This window comes from Trachurus trachurus (genome assembly GCF_905171665.1).
Source record: "Trachurus trachurus genome assembly, chromosome: 21".
Lineage (NCBI taxonomy): Eukaryota > Metazoa > Chordata > Actinopteri > Carangiformes > Carangidae > Trachurus > Trachurus trachurus.
Window position 1 is genome coordinate 2,222,738 of NC_139899.1, and position 23,572 is coordinate 2,246,309.

At 42.5% G+C, this 23,572-nt stretch overlaps 3 protein-coding genes across 16 annotated transcripts in view; 1 reads left to right on the top strand and 2 right to left on the bottom strand.

Moving 5' to 3' along the window:
* Positions 1-885: 885 nt before the first annotated feature.
* Positions 886-6,352, bottom strand: maip1 (matrix AAA peptidase interacting protein 1; the record flags this gene model as incomplete). The annotated part of the gene is made up of 5 exons (XM_083997483.1): positions 886-1,788; positions 3,086-3,236; positions 3,372-3,498; positions 5,862-5,933; positions 6,044-6,352. The coding sequence occupies 5 exons, from the start codon at positions 6,350-6,352 to the stop codon at positions 1,710-1,712; spliced, it is 738 nt and encodes a 245-aa protein (XP_083853609.1). The 3' UTR covers positions 886-1,709.
* Positions 6,353-6,587: 235 nt separating this feature from the next.
* On the top strand, positions 6,588-10,624 carry tyw5 (tRNA-yW synthesizing protein 5). The gene is made up of 8 exons (XM_083996312.1): positions 6,588-6,721; positions 7,905-8,059; positions 8,139-8,208; positions 8,297-8,341; positions 8,451-8,588; positions 8,725-8,812; positions 9,556-9,672; positions 10,286-10,624. The coding sequence occupies exons 1-8, from the start codon at positions 6,641-6,643 to the stop codon at positions 10,603-10,605; spliced, it is 1,014 nt and encodes a 337-aa protein (XP_083852438.1). The 5' UTR covers positions 6,588-6,640; the 3' UTR covers positions 10,606-10,624.
* A 1,305-nt stretch (positions 10,625-11,929) lies between these two features.
* The window catches only part of lrrfip1a (leucine rich repeat (in FLII) interacting protein 1a), a 52,706-nt gene continuing 41,063 nt past the window's right edge, over positions 11,930-23,572 (bottom strand). For 6 of the 14 annotated variants that reach the window (XM_083996606.1, XM_083996605.1, XM_083996604.1 and 3 more), the window contains 5 exons: positions 22,675-22,767; positions 22,332-22,424; positions 22,094-22,186; positions 21,809-21,959; positions 15,244-19,407 (listed from right to left, as the gene is read on the bottom strand). In XM_083996606.1, the coding sequence (XP_083852732.1) occupies positions 16,304-19,407; positions 21,809-21,959; positions 22,094-22,186; positions 22,332-22,424; positions 22,675-22,767 (3,534 nt within the window). In that variant the 3' untranslated portion in view covers positions 15,244-16,303. Of the gene's footprint in view, positions 13,135-14,189; positions 14,295-14,381; positions 14,462-14,546; positions 14,668-15,126; positions 15,177-15,243; positions 19,408-21,808; positions 21,960-22,093; positions 22,187-22,331; positions 22,425-22,674; positions 22,768-23,572 lie in introns of those variants that run through there. The other 8 variants (XM_083996608.1, XM_083996607.1, XM_083996616.1 and 5 more) reach the window with 6 other exon arrangements.

A 23,572-nucleotide genomic window follows, 5' to 3' on the forward strand; every position in this document is an offset into this window, starting at 1 on the left:
TTTTTTGGACTAATGACTGTCATTAGTTTCATACAATGGGTCTTATTGTTTATGCAAACATCTGCATTTATGTCAGAGAAGTTTTTTTTCTTTCCTGTTTTTGAAACATATATAAAAGCCCAACTTAAAAGGCATTCACAGTATAGTATATACAGTATGATGCTTGCATTTGATATTATACCATATATTTACACCCACAAGTCACATGTATAATATTTATTCACTTAAAAAATAATTTCTGTGGTTGTCAAACTGTATTTTTTTTAATACATGTGTTTATTCTGATGAACTATTGACCTACAGACAACCTGTTGGTAAAAAAAAAAAAAGGCACCACACTAAAGATCTTGAAGTCAATGTCTCTTCATTCAAGTCGTGCACAGAATCTCTCACAACCGTCATGAGAGAGGAGCTCCCCAAACAGACAAAGTCATCTGTATAAGATACGTCATACTGTTTTTCTAACATTGCCTCTCAAAGCCGTTTGCATTCCTCTACTATTGTCAAAGTCGCTTTGCTAATTAAAACTTTCCTGCAAGACAGGACATATAACATATGATTAAATGATTAGTCAGTATTTAACCATCACTACCGTCATGCTTATTAATATGTATAATGTTCCTTACAGCTCAGGTGTAATATAAGAGGATGACTAACTAAGGTTGGAAGCCACAAGGACAATATAATTGCGTAACATTAGCGTGAGAACACTGTTTGTCTACAATGTTAAACACTGAGGTCACATTTTATGACACATTTATTCTAAAGATCAGCTCATTCCACAGGTTTTTGCTTTGACTCTCTGGCTAACACAGACATAATAAATAGTGTGGAAAATACACCAAGACATTTATGAAACATTTCTCAAGTCTCATGTCACTTTAATAAAATAATCAGCCTGCTGCAGCTCCATGGAGCTGCCTTAACCATTACAAACAACTTAGTACTGCATGTACGTACACCTTAGTCACATGACTGCAACAGGTCAGATATTCTGTGTGGGGAAAATAATGAAGATACATTTCTTTCGTGTGGAAAAACAAAATCAGGCACATTGAAACATATTAAAATCATACAAAGGTACACATAGGAACCAGTCAGTGTTCATGGAATATGCTTTTCTCTCAGGGAGAGTTCACATTCTGTTTATGATGTCAAGATAAGTCTTTGCTTGTTTTCACCTTTGAAGATATTATGCATTTAAAACTGAAAGTGTGTGCAGCAGCAGAAAACATCTCATTGTTGATTTTCAAGTCACATCAACAACGTTGTGTCAGATAGTGTCAGTAAATAATCCTCAGTGTTTGCTTGCAGCATCAGACTGGAGGTGTTTACTGCACCTTTATGTCTCCAGCAATGAACTCCACCCAGCTGGTGTTGTGTAATAGCTGAAATAATTCAAAAACAATATTTCATAAATGCACAAAATCTTCCAAAGCATGTTTACAGACATAGTTGTGTTCTAATTATGGGTTTGTGGGATGATAGACACGAGGAACAGACAGAAACACTGACAAGCTGCAGATGTTCTGGAGAGCAGCAGTTTGTCCTGGTGCTTTCCAATGACTTCCTCCTCAGCAGCACTTGTTTTCTTTTCCATCTGTGGATCTTCTTCATAACGTTGTTCGTCCTCAATTTACAAAACTTAATACTAAAAGAGAATTTCATGTCTTTGACTAGTTCCACTGGCGGCGGAGACAACAACCAGCTCAATCCAACAGCTTGGAGTGCTCTATCCTCGTAATGGTCCAGTCTGGTGCCACACCTTTAGTAAACTCCCTCTGGAATCTGTCAGGGAACAAAGATCACAGGGTGTGATTTTCTGGGTCAGAGTTTTCTCCTTTAGGCAAGGCAAGGCAAGGCATCTTTATTTATAGCGCATTTCATACCAAGGCAACTCAATGTGCTTTACATAAAGACAAAACATAAAAAAAGAAGCATAAGACAGAATAAAAACAAACAAAACACTAAAAAGCAAGAGCAAATAAAAGTAAAATAAAAGAAAATAGATAAAGTTTTAAGTTCTCAGCTATAAGCACATGAAAAGAGAAATGTTTTTAACCTGGATTTAAAAGTGCTCACAGGGGCTGATTTCAGTTCTGCTGGTAGTTTGTTCCAGTTGTGTGCAGCATAACAGCTAAATGCTGCTTCACCATGTCTGGTTTGAACTCTGTGCTCTACTATCTGACCTGAGTCAGTAGATCTCAGAGCTCTACTGGGTTTATACTCTACTAACATGTTCATGTTAGTAATTCATGTATTCTGGACCTAAACCATTCAGTGATTTGTAGACCAGTAGCAGAACTTTAAAATCTATTCTGTAGCTGACTGGGAGCCAGTGTAAGGTCTTAAGAACCGGGGTGATGTGATCTGATCTCTTTGTTCTGGTTAAAACTCGAGCTGCAGCGTTCTGAATGAGCTGCAGCTGTTTGATACTTTTTTTGGGGGAGTCCAGTCAGAAGACCGTTACAGTAGTCTAGTCTACTGGACATAAAAGCATGAACCAGCTTCTCCTGATCAGTTTGGGACATAAAACCCTTAATTCTGGATATGTTCTTCAGTTGATAAAAGGCTGATTTGGTGACTGATTTGATATGGCTGTTGAAGGTCCGATCTGAGTCTATCAGCACACCGAGGTTTCAGACTTGGTCTTTAGTTTCTAAAGACAGTGACTCAAGGTGTTTACTGACAGCAACCCTCTTCCCTTTGTTTCCAAAAACAATGACCTCAGTTTTTTCTTGATTTAACTGAAGGAAATTTTGGCTCATCCAATGTTTGACCTGTTCTAAACAGTGACATAATGACTCTATTTGACTGCAGTCATCTGGAGACAGTGCAAGATATATCTGTGTGTCATCTGCATAACTATGATAGTTGACATTAGAGTTCTGTAGAATTTGACCCAGAGGCAGCATATGCAGGTTAAACAGAAGGGGTCCAAGGACTGACCCCTGAGGAACTCCACATGTCATAGCCACTCGATCGGATTGATAACTACCAATGGTCACAAAATAACTCTGTTCCTCTAAGTAGGACCTGAACCATTTTTAGTATTTTACACTGAACACAAGACAGAGATACTGACTCGTAATTTGCAGTGAGCAGTCTCTTTGTTTCTGCCTCTCCCTCTCCACCGATGGCCACCTGGAAGATGCGAGTTCCCTCCATGCTGTCGTCAGGAAGTCGTGCGCTGGTCAGGTACCAGAAACGCATCAGAATGCTGACAAACTTTCTCCCTGGTGAAACAGGAATGACAGTGATTAATGCTGAAATGGTAACGGCAGTAAAAGGAAAAATAAAATAACATCATCTTCTACATTTTGTGCTGCCAAATGAAAAAAAAAGATCTATAAAAACTCTTTGTTGCTGACCTTTGTCGTCATAGTAGATCCCCACGTCTCCGGGTGTTATGTACATGATCTCCTCTGGATCTGCAGACAGAGCTTTCTGGGAGTTCAGTGGCAGCAGGTTGCACTTTTCCTCCAGTTTCTCAATCAACTGAAAAGATGTGAACATGAGATATTTTACATCTCTACAAGTGTGCAGATCAATAATGCAGGTTTCAATTATTTTGTCTTTTTCACCGATTTCTTTGTTATGAGTAACTATCTATGCCTACTTTATATATGCATTATGAATACTGCGACCTCACTTTTTACTTTTAATATTGCTATTGTTATTTTGACTGACTGAATTTTTCCTTGGGCTGCATTTTTCTCTGGAGCCTTAAAGTTTGGCGAGAAGTGTGCATGAATGGGTGTAAAGGGTGTGAGCCAGGACAAGCCAGTGATTGGTGGGCTGGGCAGCATTGACTCTTTCAGCTGATTGGCTCCTGCCAGATGTACTCCAGATATGAGGAGCCAAGAGAAGCAGCTGAGCTGTGAGGAGAGAGAACGGCATCGACCTCCTGTCTAGGTGGTAATAATGAATGAAACAGTGAGTGAAATAAAAGAGCTATGATGAAATAATAATTCATTTATGACTGGAATATGAAATAATGAATGAAATAATTAATAATAAAGTGAATACTAAATGAAATAGAGAATGAAACAATGAAAATAAATGATGGTTGTAAGAGAGCAATGATGCTCTGTGGGAAATAGATGACAATCAGCCCCCCATTGTTGATGTGATGGATGTGAATAACCCTCTGCTATGAAAACGGCCGACTGTAAAGCACTGAATGAAGAGGGCATCTGAACACACTGACATCAATTTCATGAAATTTCAAACATTTCATGACAACATAACAAGTGCCTGTAGTCTCTAACACACGGGGCCATACAACCCTGATGGCATCAAGGTCAAACTCCTGCATCAATCTTACTAATTCAATTTAGTTTAATTCATTATTTATGGTAAATAATATTCTTCATGGTATTTGTTCTTTCATTCATTTATACTATCTATAATTGAACCACTATTCTCATCTCATCTTATTCTTGTTAATGCATCAGTAATGTATTCATCCATTATGTTCAACTATCAGATTTAACCATTGATCTATTATGTTTAGCAAACTACTTGTTTATCCATCACTTTAAGCCAGGGCTCCAGACTGCCCCTAAAATTTGAGACAATCCAAGTAAATTTTTCATCCACTTGCACATGCACAACCAGTATATTTATCATCTTCTTTTTTTTAACACTGGTGAAATGTGGAAGGGGCGTCTCAATGTATCTGGAACCTGTCATTACAGGTGGTTGACAAATGTGTGTGAGGATCATGAATCACTAAAAACATATGCACACTTGCAAAGGCAGACAGGTGCGTAGGAGAAGAGCAGCGCGGTCAGGTTACATAACGTTGTGCTTTCATTAAAACTACAATGCAAGTTAAGACAGTGTGCAGGAGCTTCCTTTGATTAATTGAGGATCATGAATGAAAAGGAAATGTGAATATTTGCTTTGCAAGCCGATTTACGGTGTGAGCCCCTAAATGTTAGGTTGGGGGGGCACTGTGCTCCTCAACAAATGTAGCCTAAGTCTGGCTGGAGCCCTGCTTTGAAGTCCCCCCCCCCCGTCCCCCCCCCCCCCGCTACCCTTTTTGGTTATTTTAAAACCAGCAGCTCATTAGCAATGCACCTCTGGAGGGTGGGCGGAGACTGCGCTGCCCCGCCCAGCCACCCCCCCCCCGCTCGCTGACAGCTGGACATTGTACAATTACCGATTCAGCACGTTTAGCATAAAACTGCACACTGGGATTCGATCCCAGACTGGAGCATAGTCCTTGCTCACGGTGCAAGCTGCTCTACCAGGTGAGCTATACCTGTTATACTGTCAAGCCTTTCACCTCTGAGCCAGATGCAGAGCGGGGCGGGAGCTTGTAGCACTAGTGCCCTCCCCTGGAGTTGTGACACGTCAGCTCCAGTCTCCCTGAAACTGCCAGTTTGCGTCTGCCATTGGTTCACAGCAATTTGAAGGCAGAAAAACTCAGAAATGCAATTTTGCACTTCCTTTTCTGCTGATATGTGCTCTAACACAAGAAAAATACCACAGGAACATGTGAAAAACACGATTTTCATGGGAGGGGGCCTTTAAGCCGACTGTTTTTCTCACTTGCACTGTGACTGTCTATACAAAATAGAATCAGCCCTTCGTTGGGCAGCTAACATAACATCAATGCAATAGTATACACACATTATAAGTATTATTAGTAACACTGTGCTGTTCCTTGTGACAGGCCAGGTCTCTGCTCTGACACTGATGTAAACACTGAGTGAGGAGGAAAGAGCTGCAACATGAAGCTGCTCCACACTGTCACTGTGGCTTATGTGTTGTCTCTGTGAGCTGTAGGATCCTTCACACTGGACACAACACTGTATCATCAAAGTTTGGACCAGCCCGGTTCCCATACTCACGTCTTTAGCCACCAGCCCCTCCAGAGCTTCAAACTGACACTGTGACAGCAGCCTGGACACATGGGAGAAGGCCTGCAACACGGACACAGCGTCCATCAACAACACAACAACACAACAACAGTGGAGCTACAGTACATGATGACCCGCGGATGAACACCTGACACCTGTCCGCTGTGACGCACCTGCTTCGCTCCCTCCGTGAACTCCTCGATGTTGAACTCTTTATCGAAGTAGGCCCTGATGAGAAAGTAGTAGATCCGGGTGCGGAACCAGATGAACGGGTTGGGGATCCCGACCACCACCACCTTCTGGTTCTGTCTCCCTCCGCCGCGGTCGGAGCTGTAGGTCCGGACCGCAGCAGCAGCAGCAGCAGCAGGCCGGGGCCGGGCTGCAGCCGACCGGCTCAGGAGGATCCGTTCATTCACTAACACACGGCTCAGGCTCAGTGTTGACGGAAACCTGCAACAACCTCTCAACATGGGCAGCGCCATCTTTTAATTCCTTCCGGAAGTCTTCTTATCCGTGTACTTGTATCTTCCGAAGAGGAACAAAAAGCATATTTTAACAGTACGAACAGTAATGCAACCAAATTATACCAATATGATACCAATTAATAATATTAATGATACAATCCCTTTATATCATTTAATCAGTGAACCACATCGTTTTAATCGCTCGATTTAGACCTGTGAGTTTTTGTGTCCAGGGGGAACAGTAAGGATGTAACACCCGGAGAGTTGAGCTGCTCACCGAGGAGCTGGTGAAGTCAACAGAGACAGATGGAGCTGCAGGAGAAGACAGGTGTCCCCGTGTACACAGAGGTGGACAGGGACGTGTTCCTGAGACACATCTGTCCACAGGTAAAACCAGAGACTCACGCTAGACCTCTTTCTCTTCCTCTTCTTCTTCTGGCTGAGCAGACAGTGCTGTGCAGTGCATGTTTTATTGTTTAGTTATGTTTTATAGACTGTTCAAAATCAGTAACTTTATGATATTGATAAGTTATCGATAGTCATATTAAACAATCACCATGGACCTGGTTTATCATGCTCTGTGCCGTTCCCCATGGTCCTTCATTTGTTGAAGTAAAGACATAATGTAATAATGTTTAAATCATCAACCAAACCAAAGTGCTGTCAATCCAAACGTCCTACAGTCACAGCCTGAACAGTGTTTTCCTCTCAAGTCCTCCCCCCTCTTCTCTAACATTGCACTCACAGACCAGGACTATGGAGAAACATTTGTGTCTTTATTATTCAATCAAAAAAAAAAAAAGGTATCTTAAACAAAAAATATATTTTCAATCAAAACAAACTTCATTTCAATCAAAAAAAGTGTTTGAATGCAAAAAATATATATAATTTAGTTATTATTTAGGCCTAATTGAAAATAGATTGATTGATTTTTTTTTTGATTGAATAGGACCAGATAACCCTGATCCCATCAGGTATTTCAGGTGTACCATGGGACTATAAAAACCCTCAGAGAGTCCAGGTTCCCCATTAACACCGTTATTTTCATCTATCCACTAATATTCTTTCAGTAAAATCCAACTGTTTATGCTTATCAAATAAAGAAGCCATCTATTAGCCATTTATGTTTAAAGACTGATCATGATTTATGATGATTTCATGTATAAGCTATCATCCATTTTACTGTGACATGTTACAACTGTTAATCTTCTAAGTATTTATCCATTATGTTTATCATTTAATCATTAATCTATTGTTTTAACCATCTACATTACTTGTAGGAAGCTGTTTTTAAATGGTTTTCACACAATTTATGCCTGACTCCTTATATAGAGGCCATATTATTTAAATAGCGCTGTAATTAATGACTTATTTAGTTAGAAGTTGTTTTCTAATTTAGTTGAGCTACTCCACAATCTCTCAATGAATTCCACACCTCTGCAGAAAGCCCGCAGGATCACTGATCAGTTATATTCTCAGAAGCCTCCTCAGCATGAAGAATAAACTAAACTTCATGTAAAACTCGCCTCAGGTACAATTTACAGTGAAAACAGTGAGTGTGATTTTGCAGCACAGGCCGGCCGTGCTGAGAGGCGTGGGTCTGGGGCCGTGTGTGGACAAGTGGACAGTAGAGTATCTGGCACAGAGAGGAAGAGACAAGGAGGTGAAGATCCACGTCTCCACAGTCACTCAGATGGACTTCCTGCGCAAAAACTTTGTGTACAAGTGAGTTTTATCACAGACACACAAATCAATACTCTCTCTGTGTGTGAGGATTTCTCAGCTGCTCTTTATCTCCACACAGGACTCTGCCGTTCAATGAATTTGTGAAAAGGGCATCTGAGAAAAAACACTCTGACTTTTTCCTGTGTGAGGTAAGAATTATGAAATAAGAGTGTGGTATATAGTTTTATTACAGCAGGTTATATTATTATAGTGACATGCTGACTCCTCTGATTTTAGGATGAGAGCTATTATCTCCGTTCACTGGGAGAGGACGTCCGAAAGGTATTTACACTTCATCTTTTGAATTCTGTGAAGCTGGAACAGTTTGTCCTGCTACAGCTAAAATAAAAAATGCTTTCTCTCTCCATCTCTCTGTCTGTCTCTCTACCAGGAACCTGCTGATCTGAGCAAACAGTTCCCAGACTTAGCCGAGGACTTTAATATCCCACACTTCTTTGAACCTGATCAGTTTTTCTCCAGTGTCTTCCGCATCAGCTCCTGTGGTCTGCAGCTGTGGACGCACTATGACGTGAGTGTGTTAATGGAGCTGCAGTAGGAGCTAAGGTCCCATGTTACATGTGAGCCCGTCTAAAGGAGTGAGACAGCAGTTATTTTGAAATGTGGGAGGTACACTGAGCTGGTGTTTGGGGGTGTACTCCCTTCAGGTGATGGACAACCTGCTGGCTCAGGTGACGGGGAGGAAGAGAGTGGTCCTCTGGAATCCCCAGGATGCATTGCACCTCTACCTGTCTGGTAAGATGCCACTGTCTACCTGTTTGAGTTTATTTTTTTAAGGTACATTTTGTAGGAATTCCTCCCATCTAGCGTTGCGGTTGTATATCGCAAGCAACTCAATCATATTTTTAATGCTGCATTCACATGAAATTGGGCAGACGGCAGACAGACGACAGTCGCTGCACATAGCGGCATAAACAAGCCTCTATGTAAACAAGTGGTCCGTCAGCACGAGGCAAAACAATACACGTGACAATATGTTGTCATGGTGATGTGGTATTGTTTACCTGACCCACGTTTTACCGGCTTTCTCTGGACTTCTGTGACTAAAATGACATCTGGTTTGTTACCGACGGCCGTCTGCCCGACTGCAGGTGAATGCAGCATCAGTGTAACGCTCCATTCCCCCTCACTGCGTTACCATGGTGACTTTTCACAGACGCCACCTCGACCTGAGCCGACAGCTCCGGTGTCTCCGCTGAGTTTCCGTGGTTTCCTACCGGCAAGCTTACCCGCTCCATGTAGATATGAATGATATGAACGGCAAATTCAGAGCTTACCAGAACACTTCAGTTTGTTGATGGGGGGATTACTGATTAATGAAAAACATACTTAACATAACGAAATAATCGATTTTCGTGAATAGATAACAGGAGAAGTTACACAATGTCCCTTTAAGCTATAACGTTTTTGTCATCTGACTGGATGCATATATATTTGTTAACATGTTTTTAAGATTAACTTTTCATGTAACCCATAAGGTGATAAATCGGAGGTTCTGGACATCGATGCTCCAGATCTGAAACAGTTTCCTGACTTTGTGAAGGCGAAGCGGTACGAGTGTGTGCTGGAGCCTGGAGATCTGCTGTTCATCCCTGGTAAGGAGAGTTACCATAGTAACCATCCACCTCACTAAATCTAACTACAGAAACTCCAGCACCTCTCCTTGTCAGACTGTAAGATATTGTAGCTAACTGAGCTCTGTTAAAGGTCCCATAGTATAAATGTAAATGTCCACATCTTTTTGTTTATGATGTTCTATATTAACACTGTGACAGTATCAAAGACTCAGTCCACAGAGAAATGTACACAACCCATATTCAGAAACTGACCCTTAAACCGGCTGTCAGGACTTCCTGTAACTTTGTGATGTCACAACAAAGCAGTCACTGCTCTCAGCCATGACACCTTTTCTTTTGAATTCTGTGAAGCTGGAACAGTTTGTCCTGCTATAGCTAAAATAAAAAATGTTTTCTGAATTGCTCAGAAAATGCCAGCCAATCAGAAGCAGAGGAGAGGCTCAGAGCCTCCTGTCTTCTCATTGGCTGACACTGAGCTCAAGAGATAAGATGTAAAACTACACCGATCTTGATTTTGGTTCATAAAACCACAAATCTATCTTCTGATAAAACCTTTTAAGTTAACAGTAAAACACATTTCTAAAGCGTTCCACTTCTGAAAAATGCTTCACACCAAACACTGTGATTTCAGCCCTGTGGTTCCACAACACCACTGCGCTGCAGTTTGGCGTGGGCGTCAACGTGTTCTGGCGTCACCTACCTGCTGACAGCTACGACAAAAAGGACCCGTATGGTAACAAAGACCCTGTGGCTGCGACCCGAGCCCTGCAGGCGCTGGAGAGAGCTCTGCACGTCCTGGACGAGCTCCCTGCGGATTATCGGGACTTTTACGGACGCCGCATGATTCAGCGAATCCAGAAACGGACGTACTGTGACAAAGACTCGGCCACAAACACACAGGAGGACTCAGAAAATACATTACCCAGCAGGCAATTCACCAAACCTGGATGAGTCTGTAGAGGAACAAATAAAATATGTTAACTGTGTGTTGTTTTGCACTATTCATTCAACTTTAAACTCATTTTAGCACTTTAATTAGTTCATATTATGTTGGTCACATAAAGCACCTCATTACTATCAAATAGTTTTCTGAAGTATTCTTTTGGATGTTATATATATTTATTAATATAATAATATATCATGATAAATTAAAATGCTATTTTCATTTTGAGAAATCACAGCAAGGAGTCTCAGTACAGGTCCATCAAACTAGAACATGTACTATATCTCTCCAATTTACATTATACTTTATTCCCATGATATTTGACGTGACTTTGATGAGGTTTTTCTGCATTGTCAATAAAGAAGTCATGTGATTTTATGTGGAATATCATAATGCACATCACAATGAATCGTCCCTCTTTTTTAAAAGTGCGACATTTACTTAAAACGTTGGCTGGTTGATTTTATAATAACCAAATTTCACCAAAAATGTCTTCATATTGAGTCTCCCAACAAGAGAACCCCCCTAATTATAACACCCTAATAATAACACCTAAATAACCAACTAATAATAACACCCTAAACAGGTCAGAGGAGCAGCCGCAGTAAAAGGCTCATCTCCCTGACCTGCAGAACTGAAAGATTTAAGAGGTCATTTGTTCCTGCTGCAATTGTTTTATATAACACTTGTTAAAATGTTTTTTGTGTTCATCTTTTTTGTGTCATTGTTGTGTGAGCTACTGGACTAACTTGAATTTCCCTGCTAGGGATGAATAAAGTATTCTCTATTCTATTCTATTCTAATTAGAAACGGCATCTTTAAAGATCCAGAGCCTTGTTTAGTCTGGAGATCAAATGTTGGACTTTATGGTAATTTATATTTTCATTGTTGCACAGTTTCATCCATTAAAACTAAGTCTTGCATTTTAGTGAGGGGAGTCCCTTGTGAGATCACAGACTGATTGTTTATGGTTTCTTCTCATAATGAAACATCAATCCACTCTCTGGCTTCAGATGAGCACAGGTGTCATCTCCTCAAAACTCCACATTTTATGCCACATGTAGACGGTTTTAGAGAACTCTAAACATCTACAGCCTCGTGACGTCTCCATCTGCTGATAAAGACTGTGTAGTGTGGTCAAAACTGTTGGAGGAAGGCAGTGGGTGGACACTGACATTAATCCCATCAGACTGCCCTGCTCAGCTCCACATCGACCCTGCCGAAGGCAACGCAGCTGAAAACATCTGGAGAGTAAAACATGGTGCAATAAGTCTCATGTCCACACATTTAGGAGTCCAGGCCTGAGGTGCCTGTGTGCAGATACCACGTGGTTTGACATTTTATTGCACAAAGATTACAGTTCTTTATGTTTCCTGACAAACGCGTTAAAGCTTTGTAAACAGTGAAGCAGCATCTCCCCAGTGTGTTCGATAGAGCTTCGAGTCCTTATCGCATCTCTCAAGTCTCAGCAGTAAAATGTGTGCGCGAGGGGGGCCGTCGCTGACCGACTCCATGAACCAGGAAGAAGCACAGAGATGTTGGTGAGTATCAGACGGGCGGCTACACACTGTGGATCAAACTGTTCAACGTCCGCTGAGCCTGCTGGCTTAGATGCAGCATCTACGGCTGAAAGCTGGTGACTGTGATGGTTACGCTGAGCTGGAAAAAAAACTGAGCGGGGCCCTTTTTGTCTCCCTCAGTTTCAACACAAGCAAACTGGACTCGCACCCCGACATTTACATTTTTAAAAATAGTTTGGCTTCGGATGCAAAGATCAGAAAAAGGAAAATACACTTCATTTTTTGCTCTTTCATTCACAACACACACACACGCACACAATGCACTCGTGCCCTCTGAAGGTCAAAGTCTTGGGCTGTGGACGCTGATACTGTTTGCTGAATCTCTCTTGTCCTCCGTGTGAGCAAGGCAGGTGGATATCTTGATGTCTGGATGAGGCAGCAGGACGAGGGACAGTGCAACATTTCGTCCCTCGCTACACTGGACAACAGAGGAGTCCCTAACCCTGGTGGCCCCCTCGGGTCCCCCCCGGGGCTCTCCGTGTGGCCCTTTCCTCACCAGAGCAGTGCAGGGGTCCAAACAAAAAAAAAGTCATGAGGTACGCCGACTCCTCTCCCCTGCTTCATGTACGTCCTGGGTGTGTGCACAAACGCTATGAAGAATCTGATCAGACAGAAAATAAACAAAGAAATGGCACATTGCTTTGTGGACTTCTCTATTCGTTGGATATAATAACTAACTCTTTGATTTTTTTTTCTTTTTTCCTTTTTCTTAACATCGCTATCAGGCAGGCGAGAGAGAAACCCAGAGTGCAGGATGCCTCTTTCCATGTGGTCAGCCAGGTTTGGCCTCGGAGAGAGGTGGGGGAGGGGGGGAGGGGGGAGGGGAGGTCTGAGGTGTGGGTGCCGTTGCTATGGAGTCGGTGCCATGCCGCGAGTAGACTTCATCTTCTCCAGTCTTTTCGATAGGTGGCTGTTGTTTGACTCAAGTTCGTCCACCTTGTCCAGTGCTGACCGCAGCTGTTGGATGAAGAGGGAAATTATTGAAGGTCGTGCACATCCAATTAAAAAGGTGCTGGCCTCAAAAATAAATGTAGACAAAGAAAAAAGAAAAGAGGAGATACACATTTATCCATCTGTACTGTGGGTTTGGTTGTCCTATCCAAGGATATAGCAAATTAAATTAAAATGTTTAACTTTAACTTCATAACATGATTAAATGTAAAAAAAAAAAAAAAAAGTTAAATCTAAAATTTAAAGTTAAAAAACAGTAACCTTGTATGTAACTATCTAAGATAGCCATCCTAAATACTAAGAGGAGCCTAGATTTTTATGACGGCCAGTAGGCCTGATTTGTCTTGATCTAGTTTAAATTATGGAGTTCTTTGTATTTTTTTTTACGTATATACACTGCAAAAACTCAAAATCTTACCAAGAATATTTATCTTATTTCTAGTCAAAATGTCATTTCTAGTCAAAACAAATCTTATTATACTTAAAATAAGACTCATCACTTTTAAAAGTAGCTTGTTTTTAGACACGTTTTGCTTCTTTCAAGCATATTTTCACTTGGAAAAATCTGATAGTGGGGCAGGTTTTTCTTTCTTATTACAAGCACAAAAAACTTGCTTTCACTGGCAGATTTTTCTACTTATTTCAAGTGAAAATTATCTAAAAACAAGTTATTTTTTAGGTGATGAGTCTTATTTTAAGTGAAAAGAGTTTAGTTTTGACTAGAAATTAGACATTTTGACAAGAAATAAGACAAATATTCTTGGAAGGATTTTGAGTTTTTGCAGTGTATATATACAGTATATATACCACAGGGTTTTTACCGGTGATATATATTCCCCTGATCATGTGACTCATCATGTGACCCTCCGGTCCTGTATGTATGAGTTAGTCTAAAGAACAGCAGTACGCTCGAAACGTTGCTGATATTGTTGGATGTGCTAAATAAAAGCTATAAAGGGAGCTTAAGTGTGCGGTCTCCTATTTCTTTTTTCATTTCAAAAAGAGCCTGTATGATAAAGAAGCTGTTACTCTGTGCAAGTGTAAGACACCGAATACTCCACCTCTCTCTGCAGTTTCCGTTTGTCTGCCTTCAGCTCATCCTCCACCTTCTCCGAGTTCTCTGATGAAGACTTGTATCGCGTCACCTGACCTTCCAGTCTGGTCACCTGGAAACCGACAGACAGACACCTCTTAGCTGTGATCGTTGTCAAGTTTTCAAACACACAGTTCATGATTCTTACAGCTCGGCTTACGTTTTGTTCCAAAGCAGTGACTTCTTGTTCGGCCTTCACCAGTTTGAACTTCAAGTCACTTATTTGTCTGCTGGCGTCTCCTGGAAGGATTCAAACAGGAACAAGTGTTGAGTCGTAGGACATGCTGCCTCAGAGCTGCTGTGTACACGCTGCATGTGTACTTACTCTGTAGTTCTATTATGTTGGGATCGTTGCCATTTTCAACAATCTCCCCATCTGGACTTGGGTTGTTGTCGGTGCCGTTCTTCTGCGTCTTCTGCTCCAGCTGGGCTTTTAGTTTCTTCACCTGTTGTAATGCAGCACAGGATGAATAACACACTCAGCTACAATGTCTGCATGTTATGGTGTTGGCCTCCTCATTATCTTTGCTCTGACACTGTGGTTCTCACTCTAACAAGCTCAGAAATGTAATTTAAAGCAGCACTACTCAGCTTTAGTCTTATTTTTTGTTAAATCAACTACAAAGAACTTTCACTTTGTGTTGATTTTGGCGACCCCTGTGGACAAAACCACCAATGGCCTCGTTTGCTGTTGTAGGTCATACAGAGACATCAGAAGAAAACAAGAGACTTCTGCATATCCAGCTAAAAGTTCTTTGTAGTTGCTTTAAACTAGTGTCTATGTTCATTGTTGTGGTGAAACATGACAACACCACTGAGCTCTCCTCTAACTCACCACATGGACCGATATCAATCTGGCTTTTCAACATTATCAGCCTAGACACATTCCTAGATCTCTGACTCACCTGCTCTATCATTTTTTCACGCTCATCCACCAGTTTCCTCAGGCGAATCTCTGAAATAAAAATAAAAAAGCACATTTGAGAAAACAGCGATTCAAATGCTCATCTCAAACCTTTGTCACATATTAATTCAAATGTCATGCATCATAATACATCAATACAACAATCCCAACTGCAAGAAGAAATAATAAATTGACATACCAGGAGTGTGAGGAGCCAAGGGGATGGTATGGGGGGAGGGGCTGGGTCAGGGTGGGAGGTTGATGCATGCAACAGAGCAGGAATCCACGGAGGGAAATGATGGAGTATGAGGGGTGATTATAGCATGCACAGGCTGTGGAGCTGGGAGAACTACATCCAGGCTACATGAGCAAACAACATGTCCACATGGACATCTGAGTAGAAACAGGCTCAATTAAACAAACAGTCCTGACGTTTCTCACCAGGAGCTCAACTGCTGTTTTTCATCGTGTCACACAAGTGAATTCCGCAGAAAAATGGATTTACATCAAGATGTCAAACTGGTAACAACAGGGTATTTATTGGCATTTCACTGTTCAGGCACCACATTCATTGTTTCCATTAAGTGCAACAATATGCATTTATCATACATGTTTTTTGGAAATGGCTTTACAGTCTCAGTAACCCCAGTCAACAGGCACATGTTTGATTTTTTTCTTCAACATTGTGGCTGGAACATGTAAAAACAAGTGTACTAGTATTCATGACAGTGAGCAATTACTATATCATCTGTGTGTGAAACTGTGAAACATATGAATGAGTTCCTTGAGAGTTGCATGAAGCAGAACAGGTGGTGTGTGACACTGTTGCAGAGCCACAGCAGGGCAATATCCTCCACAAAACACTAGAAGCAGCTCGACAAATGTGCATCAACTCAACAGACGTTGTTGTTATACAGTATAAGGTGCAGTGTTGTTATCTCACACTTTGTAGCCTCATCTATACATTTATCATTTTCTTTGACCCCCATGAAGACTGATGTTTGGACTTTGGACTGTTCATTTGAATCTTATAAAAAAAACATACATACTTACATCAATGTCCAACAGGGAAATAATCAAAGTGCTGTGAGGTTTTACAGATATTTATTCCACCAATTTATTAGCAGCTAAGCAAAGACTAGTGAAGGAATATCAAATAAATCTAAACTGTCTCTGAGCTAAGACATCTTACACTCCTCTTTGCCCTTGCCTTTGCCTTTCTTGCCGTTCTTCTTTGCGTCTTTGCCCGCCTGCGGTGGCTCTTTGTTACCAGCCACTTGCTCTGTGCTCTTTGGTATAACCAAATCATCGCTCTGCAGCTCGTGCTTAACGGCGTCTAATCCTTCTTCTACTGGTAACAAAGTTTCCTGGTTCATGTTCTCTGCCGCAACACTGAGCTCCTCGACACTCGGAGCCTTTGTCCCGTCTGCTGCTGCTGCTGCTTCCTCCTGAGTCACAGAGTTCTGCTTGTCTTGAGGGACACCGTCCGACTCTTCACCTAGTGCATCTACCTGGTCACCACCGTTGTTGCTGCTCTCCACCGGCCTGTTCTGTGTGTTGTCCTCTGTCTGGTCCTCTGTCTCGCTGTTGCTCTGACACGGCTGGGAACTGGCGTCGTCGCTTTCGCACGGGCTGATTTCAACTGCCTCCTCGGCTTCTACCTGATCTGGAGTTCTGGGGAGATCTGTTGCTACCGCTGCTTCGACATCCATGTCATCGAAATCAAACGACTGCCCTTCATCATCTTCATCTGCATCTTCATCGTCCTCTTTATCGCTGCCCTGCTGGTTGGGTTGAGGCGAGTCCTCCTCGGGTTTGTCGTCACTGGATTCAGGAGGTTGCTGCTCAGTCGTCTCACTTTGCTGATCGTTGTCGCTGAGCTTCTGTTCAGGATCCTCGGCAGCAGCTGCATCTTCAGGGCTGAGGTCCTGTTCACCAGAGGAACCGCTCCCTGTGGCGTCTTGTGGAGAGTCTGCTGTATTTACACCATCAGTTGTATTTGTATTTAGAGCATCAGTTGTATTGATCGCAGCTGTTTCCAAAGATCTCTCAGCATTTGAGTCATCAGTCTGTTCCGTTTGGCTGACTACATCATCTACAGGTTGGACCTCAGCTTCAGTCTTCAACAGACTCTGCTCAGTGACTAATACATCGGTGTTATCCGTCATGGACACACTAGTACAACTATTACTCGTCTCCTCATGTGAGGAGCTGTCTGGTTCAGATTCCTTCAACTCTGTGCTCTCCTCCTCCTGTTGAGCTCCATCTTGTTCTACCTCTGACTCACCAGCGTCATGACTGAGAGGAACGGCAGAGTGAGCGACGCATTCTTGTTCAGTCTCTGTTTCCAGTTCCTTTTCATCTTTAACCGTCTCAGTTTCCACCTCAGCACCCGTGTCGTTAGCTTGGGACACTTCTGACGACGGCTCTGAGACGGACGAGCTGAGACGGTCGGTGAGGTCGTCGGCGTGCGGCAGTGACGCTGGTGTCATGTCCTCCCTCTCGGAGCTTTTGTCCATGGACTCGGGTGCATCAGCGGCAACGTCATCACTGTTTGGAAGCTCAGTGTTTGGTTCAAGGTTGTTTTCTGGTTTAACTGGTTCTGGTTCTGGTTCAACTGAGCATTCTGGTTTCATCTCGTCAACAGAACCAACTTCATGCTCTACGCAATCGACCATGTCTGACTCTTTATGGATGTCCTCATCATTGGTTGCAACGGTTTTACTTTCATCATTATCTACATCGTTGGTACACTCTTTGACAGACCCGTTGTTGGTGCTGTCAACAAGCTCAGAGCAGCCGACACTGTCCTCTGGAGGACTCGTTTCCAAGGTCTGTTCATTGTCCTTTGCAGGTTCTGTTGCTGGATCGATGACGGTCTCAACATGAGCAGAGGTTTCAGTCGGTGCCGCTGCCTCTACTGGTTCTACTGGTTCTGTTTCTGAACTCTGTTCTTTGTTCTGTTCATCTGTAACATGATCCACGGTTATTTCATTGGGAGTTTCAGTTTCCTCGGGTGCTGCTTCTTTTATTTCTTCTACTGTCTCCATCTCTGGAGTTTGCTCCTTGTCTTGCTCCTTTGTAACATGATCCGTTCTCTGTTCTTTGACAGCGTCTTTGTGAGAAGTGGCTTCAGTGGGTTCCACTGCTTTTGCTGTATCTACTTCCACAGTTTCTTTCCTCTCCTCCTCTTTCTCTACTTCCTTGGTTTCTTTCCTCTCCTCTTTCTCTACTTCCTTGGTTTCTTTCCTCTCCTCTTTCTCTACTTCCTTGGTTTCTTTCCTCTCCTCCTCTTTCTCTACTTCCTTGGTTTCTTTCCTCTCCTCCTCTTTCTCTACTTCCTTGGTTTCTTTCCTCTCCTGCTCTTTCTCTACTTCCTTGGTTTTTTTCCTCTCCTCCTCTTTCTCTACTTCCTTGGTTTCTTTCCTCTCCTGCTCTTTCTCAACTCGAGTTGTATTTGATTCTTTGAGGGTTTCAGGTTCTGTCGCTGACCCTTTATCTCTTTTAGCTACTTGTACCTCTGGTTCTGTTTTGCCATTTTCTTGTTCTGTTTTATCCTTTTGTTGGTTCCCTTTCTTTTTGCCTCTCTTCCTCCTTTTCTTCTTCTTCCCTGAAGCAGGAGTGCTCTGAGATTTATTGGCTACCTCTTCTGCCTCGTCGTTCTCTGCCTCCTCTGTGTTCTCAGGCTCTTGTTGGGAGTCGGTGTTGGACACAGCTGGGGCGGTCTCTTGAGGTACGTTCACTTCCATAACCCCCGTGCTAACATCTGGCTGAGGACACTGTTCTGTATTCCTCAGATTACTTTCTTCAGCATCTGTCTGTTTGCTTTCTTGCTCTTCACCAACCTTGTTACATGTTTCTCTAAGCTCATCGCTGCTTTTACTCTCCACCTCCTCTACATCTGGGTGACTAGTTTCTCCTGAATCTCCACCTTCAGGCGTCTTTTCGCTTTCTTGAACATTGTCCTCAGCATTTATTACAACTTCCTGAGGTTCAGCGCTGCAAATTATGATATCTTTGGCTTCTGCGATTGACTGATCATTACTATCAACATTCAGGCCATTTTCTTCCACGCCGTCTCCCTCCGTGGGTAAGCATGTCTGTTGTTCTTCTGCAGGCTGTTCTTCGCTCGGTGTTTCCGCTGTGGACACGTCGGTGACATTACGGGACGTATCAGAGTTCAACTGATTCTCTTTGGCTTCCTCTTTCAGCATCTCTTTTCGCTGCTCTGGATCCACCTCTTCCTCTTCGCTACGTCTCAACTGAGTCTCCTCTGTGTTGCCTGAGAGATCATGAAGAGCAGACGGTGATAAAAGGCCCAAAAGTAAAAACAAAAAAAAAGAGAAGCTTGATTCAAGACATGATTTTCAAAAAGCGTAATCTTCACCAGGAAGTGCATCAGCAGAGAGGTCAGAGGGCACGACAGAACACCTGATTGGTTCAGTGGGCAGGAAGAGAAGCTCAGAGCCAAGATGATTGAAGAGAAGCACATGAAGAAGAAGAAGATGAGGAAGAGGAGGAAGAGGAGGAAGAGGAGGAAGAAACACAGGGACAACACTGACGTCCTTGAGTCCCAGAACATCAGTGTGACAGTAGAAGAGGCTGCAGCTCAAGAGTCTAATACAGTAATACACTGTCTATACAATAACACAGTCTATACAATAACACAGAAACATGTCAAATATTATTTATATCAAAATAATTCTCAATCACTGTTCAACATTTTACACACTATGACATGACCACCTGTAACAGAGTTAGAGGTGAACGAGAACTAAAATGCGTGAGCTGACATGCAGGAGAAACATTAGAAAAGCTGAAACATTAGTAATGAAGGTAAAGTGAGTGTGTTAGGTGAAATCTTCGGTTTGTGCAGGAAAGCAGGCGGATGGATGCTGCTTAAAGGATAGTTCTTGCAGTTCTCTTCATTTTGCTCATATGGCTTTTCCATAGAGAGACTGAGGTTAAATAACTAGCTACCAGCTTTCTGACTGTGGCACTCAGCCACTGATTTGTTTTGTCTAAATAAACCACAGTTATTTCCTGTGAAACACTGTGTTTTAGTTCTTCGTTGCACATTTCCCACACAGGGGTAAATAGTGGGGACTGTTTTCAGCTGTGCATTAATACAAAGTGGGTGCGCTGTGAGTATTAATGCCAGCAGGACGTTGTTTGTCAGACACAGCGATGGGAACAGGTCTCCCGGTACAACAGTGTGGTGGTTCAATGATTTTTGGAAACAACAGAGCTCTACAGCACAGTGGAGTGAGTGCATAGACACACCATTCACTTCACTTGCATCACATGGTCTGTTTAATTTAATCTAGTTAGGGCCATCTTCATCAGCTGACACAGTCTAGTTGCCACAGAATCACTGATGTTCAAACTTGGATTGTCCCCAGCATGTTAAAGACATCGTCCATGCTGGCTCACAGCCTGAGCACTAACAGCTCCAGAGCAGCTACTTAATGGACCTGGTCCTGGGAGTGTGTGTGTGTGTCTCCCTCTCTTTCCTCACAAATCTACAAAACATATTTTTCACTCTCAAGAGAAATCCAGTCACCAGACTTATCCTTTAAGATCAGTGTTAGTTAGCACAGCACAGGAGCTCAGCACCGACAGCTGAAGAGTTCACTCCATCCTCCTCTACTATACTGCACATATGGAGCATAGTCGTTCAAATTATGATTTAATAAAGTTCATTTTTAAAATTGAAATGTGAACAGTCAGTCATTTGTGTATCCAGTTGAATATTTGCACTACTGAAGCCATTCTCCATATTACAGGTTACTGTTTTGCATTTCCTGAATTTAAAAGGATAGTTCAAAATTTGGCAAATTGACCCATTGCCATAATCCCTATAGTTTTCGGAGTAGGTTCGTTACCTTTACTTGTCAGTGCAACTGGCTATTTTTAGAACGGCGTAGAGCCGCAAGCTGCTCAGAGCTAGGCTACGGAGGCTAATGGGATTTCTTGGTTTCCCACATCAAACTCATCAAATACACAATCCAACAACTCCACAACGCTCTGGTGGACAAGTTGTGACCTGCACATTCACCACGCTATGAGATAATAACGGAACGTTACCAGACAGAGTTGTTTTAGAGGTAAATTCATGCAAAACCGCTGATGCGCGTTTCCCTCTGGGGCAGTTTTTCAGCAAGCAGTCTCTGTATTTACCTCGAAAAAAACTCTGTCTCGTAACGTTCCATTATTATCTCATAGCGTGGTGAATGTGCAGGTCACAACTTGTCCACCAGAGCGTTTTGGAGTTGTTGGATTGTGTATTTGATGAGTTTGATGAGGGAAACCGAGAAATCCCATTAGCCTCTGTAGCGTAGCTCTGAGCAGCTCACGGCTCTGCTCCGCTGTTCTAAAAAATAGGGTTAGGGTTAGAAAATAGCTTGTGCCGACAATTAAAGGTAACAAACCTACTTCTATGACTATAGGGATTATGGCAATGGGCCGATTTGCCAAAATATTACTTTAAAATGAGACGTTCAGTATATACAAATTATAACACCAATTGTTGAAAAAGAAAATACTGAGAGTTTATTTCTAGAATACTTGCCTACAGACTGTCTCGCTACTGACTATCATGTGGGAGGGAAAGTCTTCAGCTGGTGTTATGCTAAGCCATGCACTTAGAGGCAACAAAGCTGTAATTACACAGTGTGTTTTACCGAGCATGCTGTTCCCCTCTGTCGGGGCCGGGGGGGTCTGTGAATCCTGAGCTGGTTGCTGGGCAGAGTCTCCACCGGTGGACCCGTCAACTTCTGCTCCACCGATGTCCCCGTTGACGTTAAGATCAGGTCCCAAAACTATTCCATGTTTCTAAACAGAGTGAAAAGACACTGGTTACACACATGTAAACCCTGTGTATTCTCATTAAACACAGATGATTCAACATTTTTACCAGTAACAGCAGCTGGGTAATTACTTTCACGTTCAATAATTACGGGTTTCACCTTCAGAATGTCTTTGAGCTTCACCACCTCCTCTCTGAGCTCGTCGCGCTCAGTTCGGATTGCATCTGAGTATTCTTTCTGTCGCTCTAAGGCCTGAGCGGAGCCAAGAGCAGCAGAGGGTACAGAGGAAGAAGGAATGTTTGGAGAAGAAAATGAAGCAAAAAGGTGTTCAGTGTCATGCAAAGGTGATATTGGATTAACGATAGAGAACTCAACAATGAGAGCTTGAGGGCCGTACCCCAATTTTTTTATCCTTCCACTCCACTGTCTCCTGCAGGTCAGATACTTCTCTAACAAAACCATCCTGTTTCAGCCGTAGCTGACGGATCTCCTGAATAGCAGGAAGAGGAAAACAAAAGATTGAGAGGAAGAGAGAGAGAGAGAGAAAAAGTGTGTGAAAAAGTGCAGCGCAAGCATGCACAAGGGTGAGAAGGAAAGAGAGCTGTGAAAAGCACCTCAACATGAAGCTTGTGTAAGCGACAAACTGAGTCACTGCTTCATGGTTTTTTTGTAAAAATCTGTCTTTTTTAATCCAGAAGGTTCCTGTTTCACCTCAGTGACACCAGGACACAAATACTCACATTAAGCAGCTCTTCGCTTTGTTTTAGCGTCTCTTTCATTTCACTGAACTGGAACTGAAGGACACTGTGAGCGTGTTTCTCTCGATCAAATTCCTGCAGGGAACGAGAGACAGTTTGATCATCAGCAACTTCATCTGGAGCAAACATGTCACATACACGGTTACATGCTGTCATTCCGACATCCCACCATTTAGACATAACGCTATTCCGACATGCGAACGTCCCACCATTCCAACAAGGCTTTCGATATAGAAATGTGCGTTACTCAACAGGTGGCTCCCTCCTACTTTGGATTCTATCGATCTGGCCTGTCTAGCCTCTACCTGGTCTTTTACTAAACATAACCAACTCCTTTCATCGTTGCCTAAACCCAACCAGTGCAAAATCTTTTGGGGAAAAAATAAGCTATCAAAGGAATTGTCGGAAAGGCAAGATGTTAAAAAAAAGAAAAAAATACCGTCATTCCGACCATAGGAGGCAAGAATTTCCAGAATGACGGGACATTTGATAGAAAATTAAGTGTTGCCATTTAGACAATTAGAGGCCAATGTCGGACTAGTGGGATGTCGGAATGGCGGGTGCCCCCCCCACACACACAATTACATGACAAACATGACATGAAAGATGACTCTTCCATTGCTGTCAATGTCTTCATCCGATTCAACTGTGTCTTCTGCATTACACTACTGTTTTACTTTATCTATAAAGCCTAAAGTCAAAATAAAGCATCAACCGTGGTTTAGAATTGCGTAAGGAGTGGACAGCAAGTCAGCTAAAGCCTTTTACAGGTTGGGAGTGTGAACCTACAGGGGATTGGGGAAGGACTGACTGAAAAAGAGCAAAGTGAAGGTCCAGAGGATGTGCTGTGTGTGTCATGTTTTATTCTGATAAACTGAAT

Coding starts and splice junctions, on each gene's coding strand:
- tyw5 (XM_083996312.1), top strand. CDS start 6,641: ATGGAGCTGCAGGAGAAGACAGGTGTCCCCGTGTACACAGAGGTGGAC. Junction 8,342..8,450: donor TGGGAGAGGACGTCCGAAAG/GTATTTACACTT, acceptor TCTCTCTACCAG/GAACCTGCTGATCTGAGCAA. Junction 8,589..8,724: donor AGCTGTGGACGCACTATGAC/GTGAGTGTGTTA, acceptor TACTCCCTTCAG/GTGATGGACAACCTGCTGGC.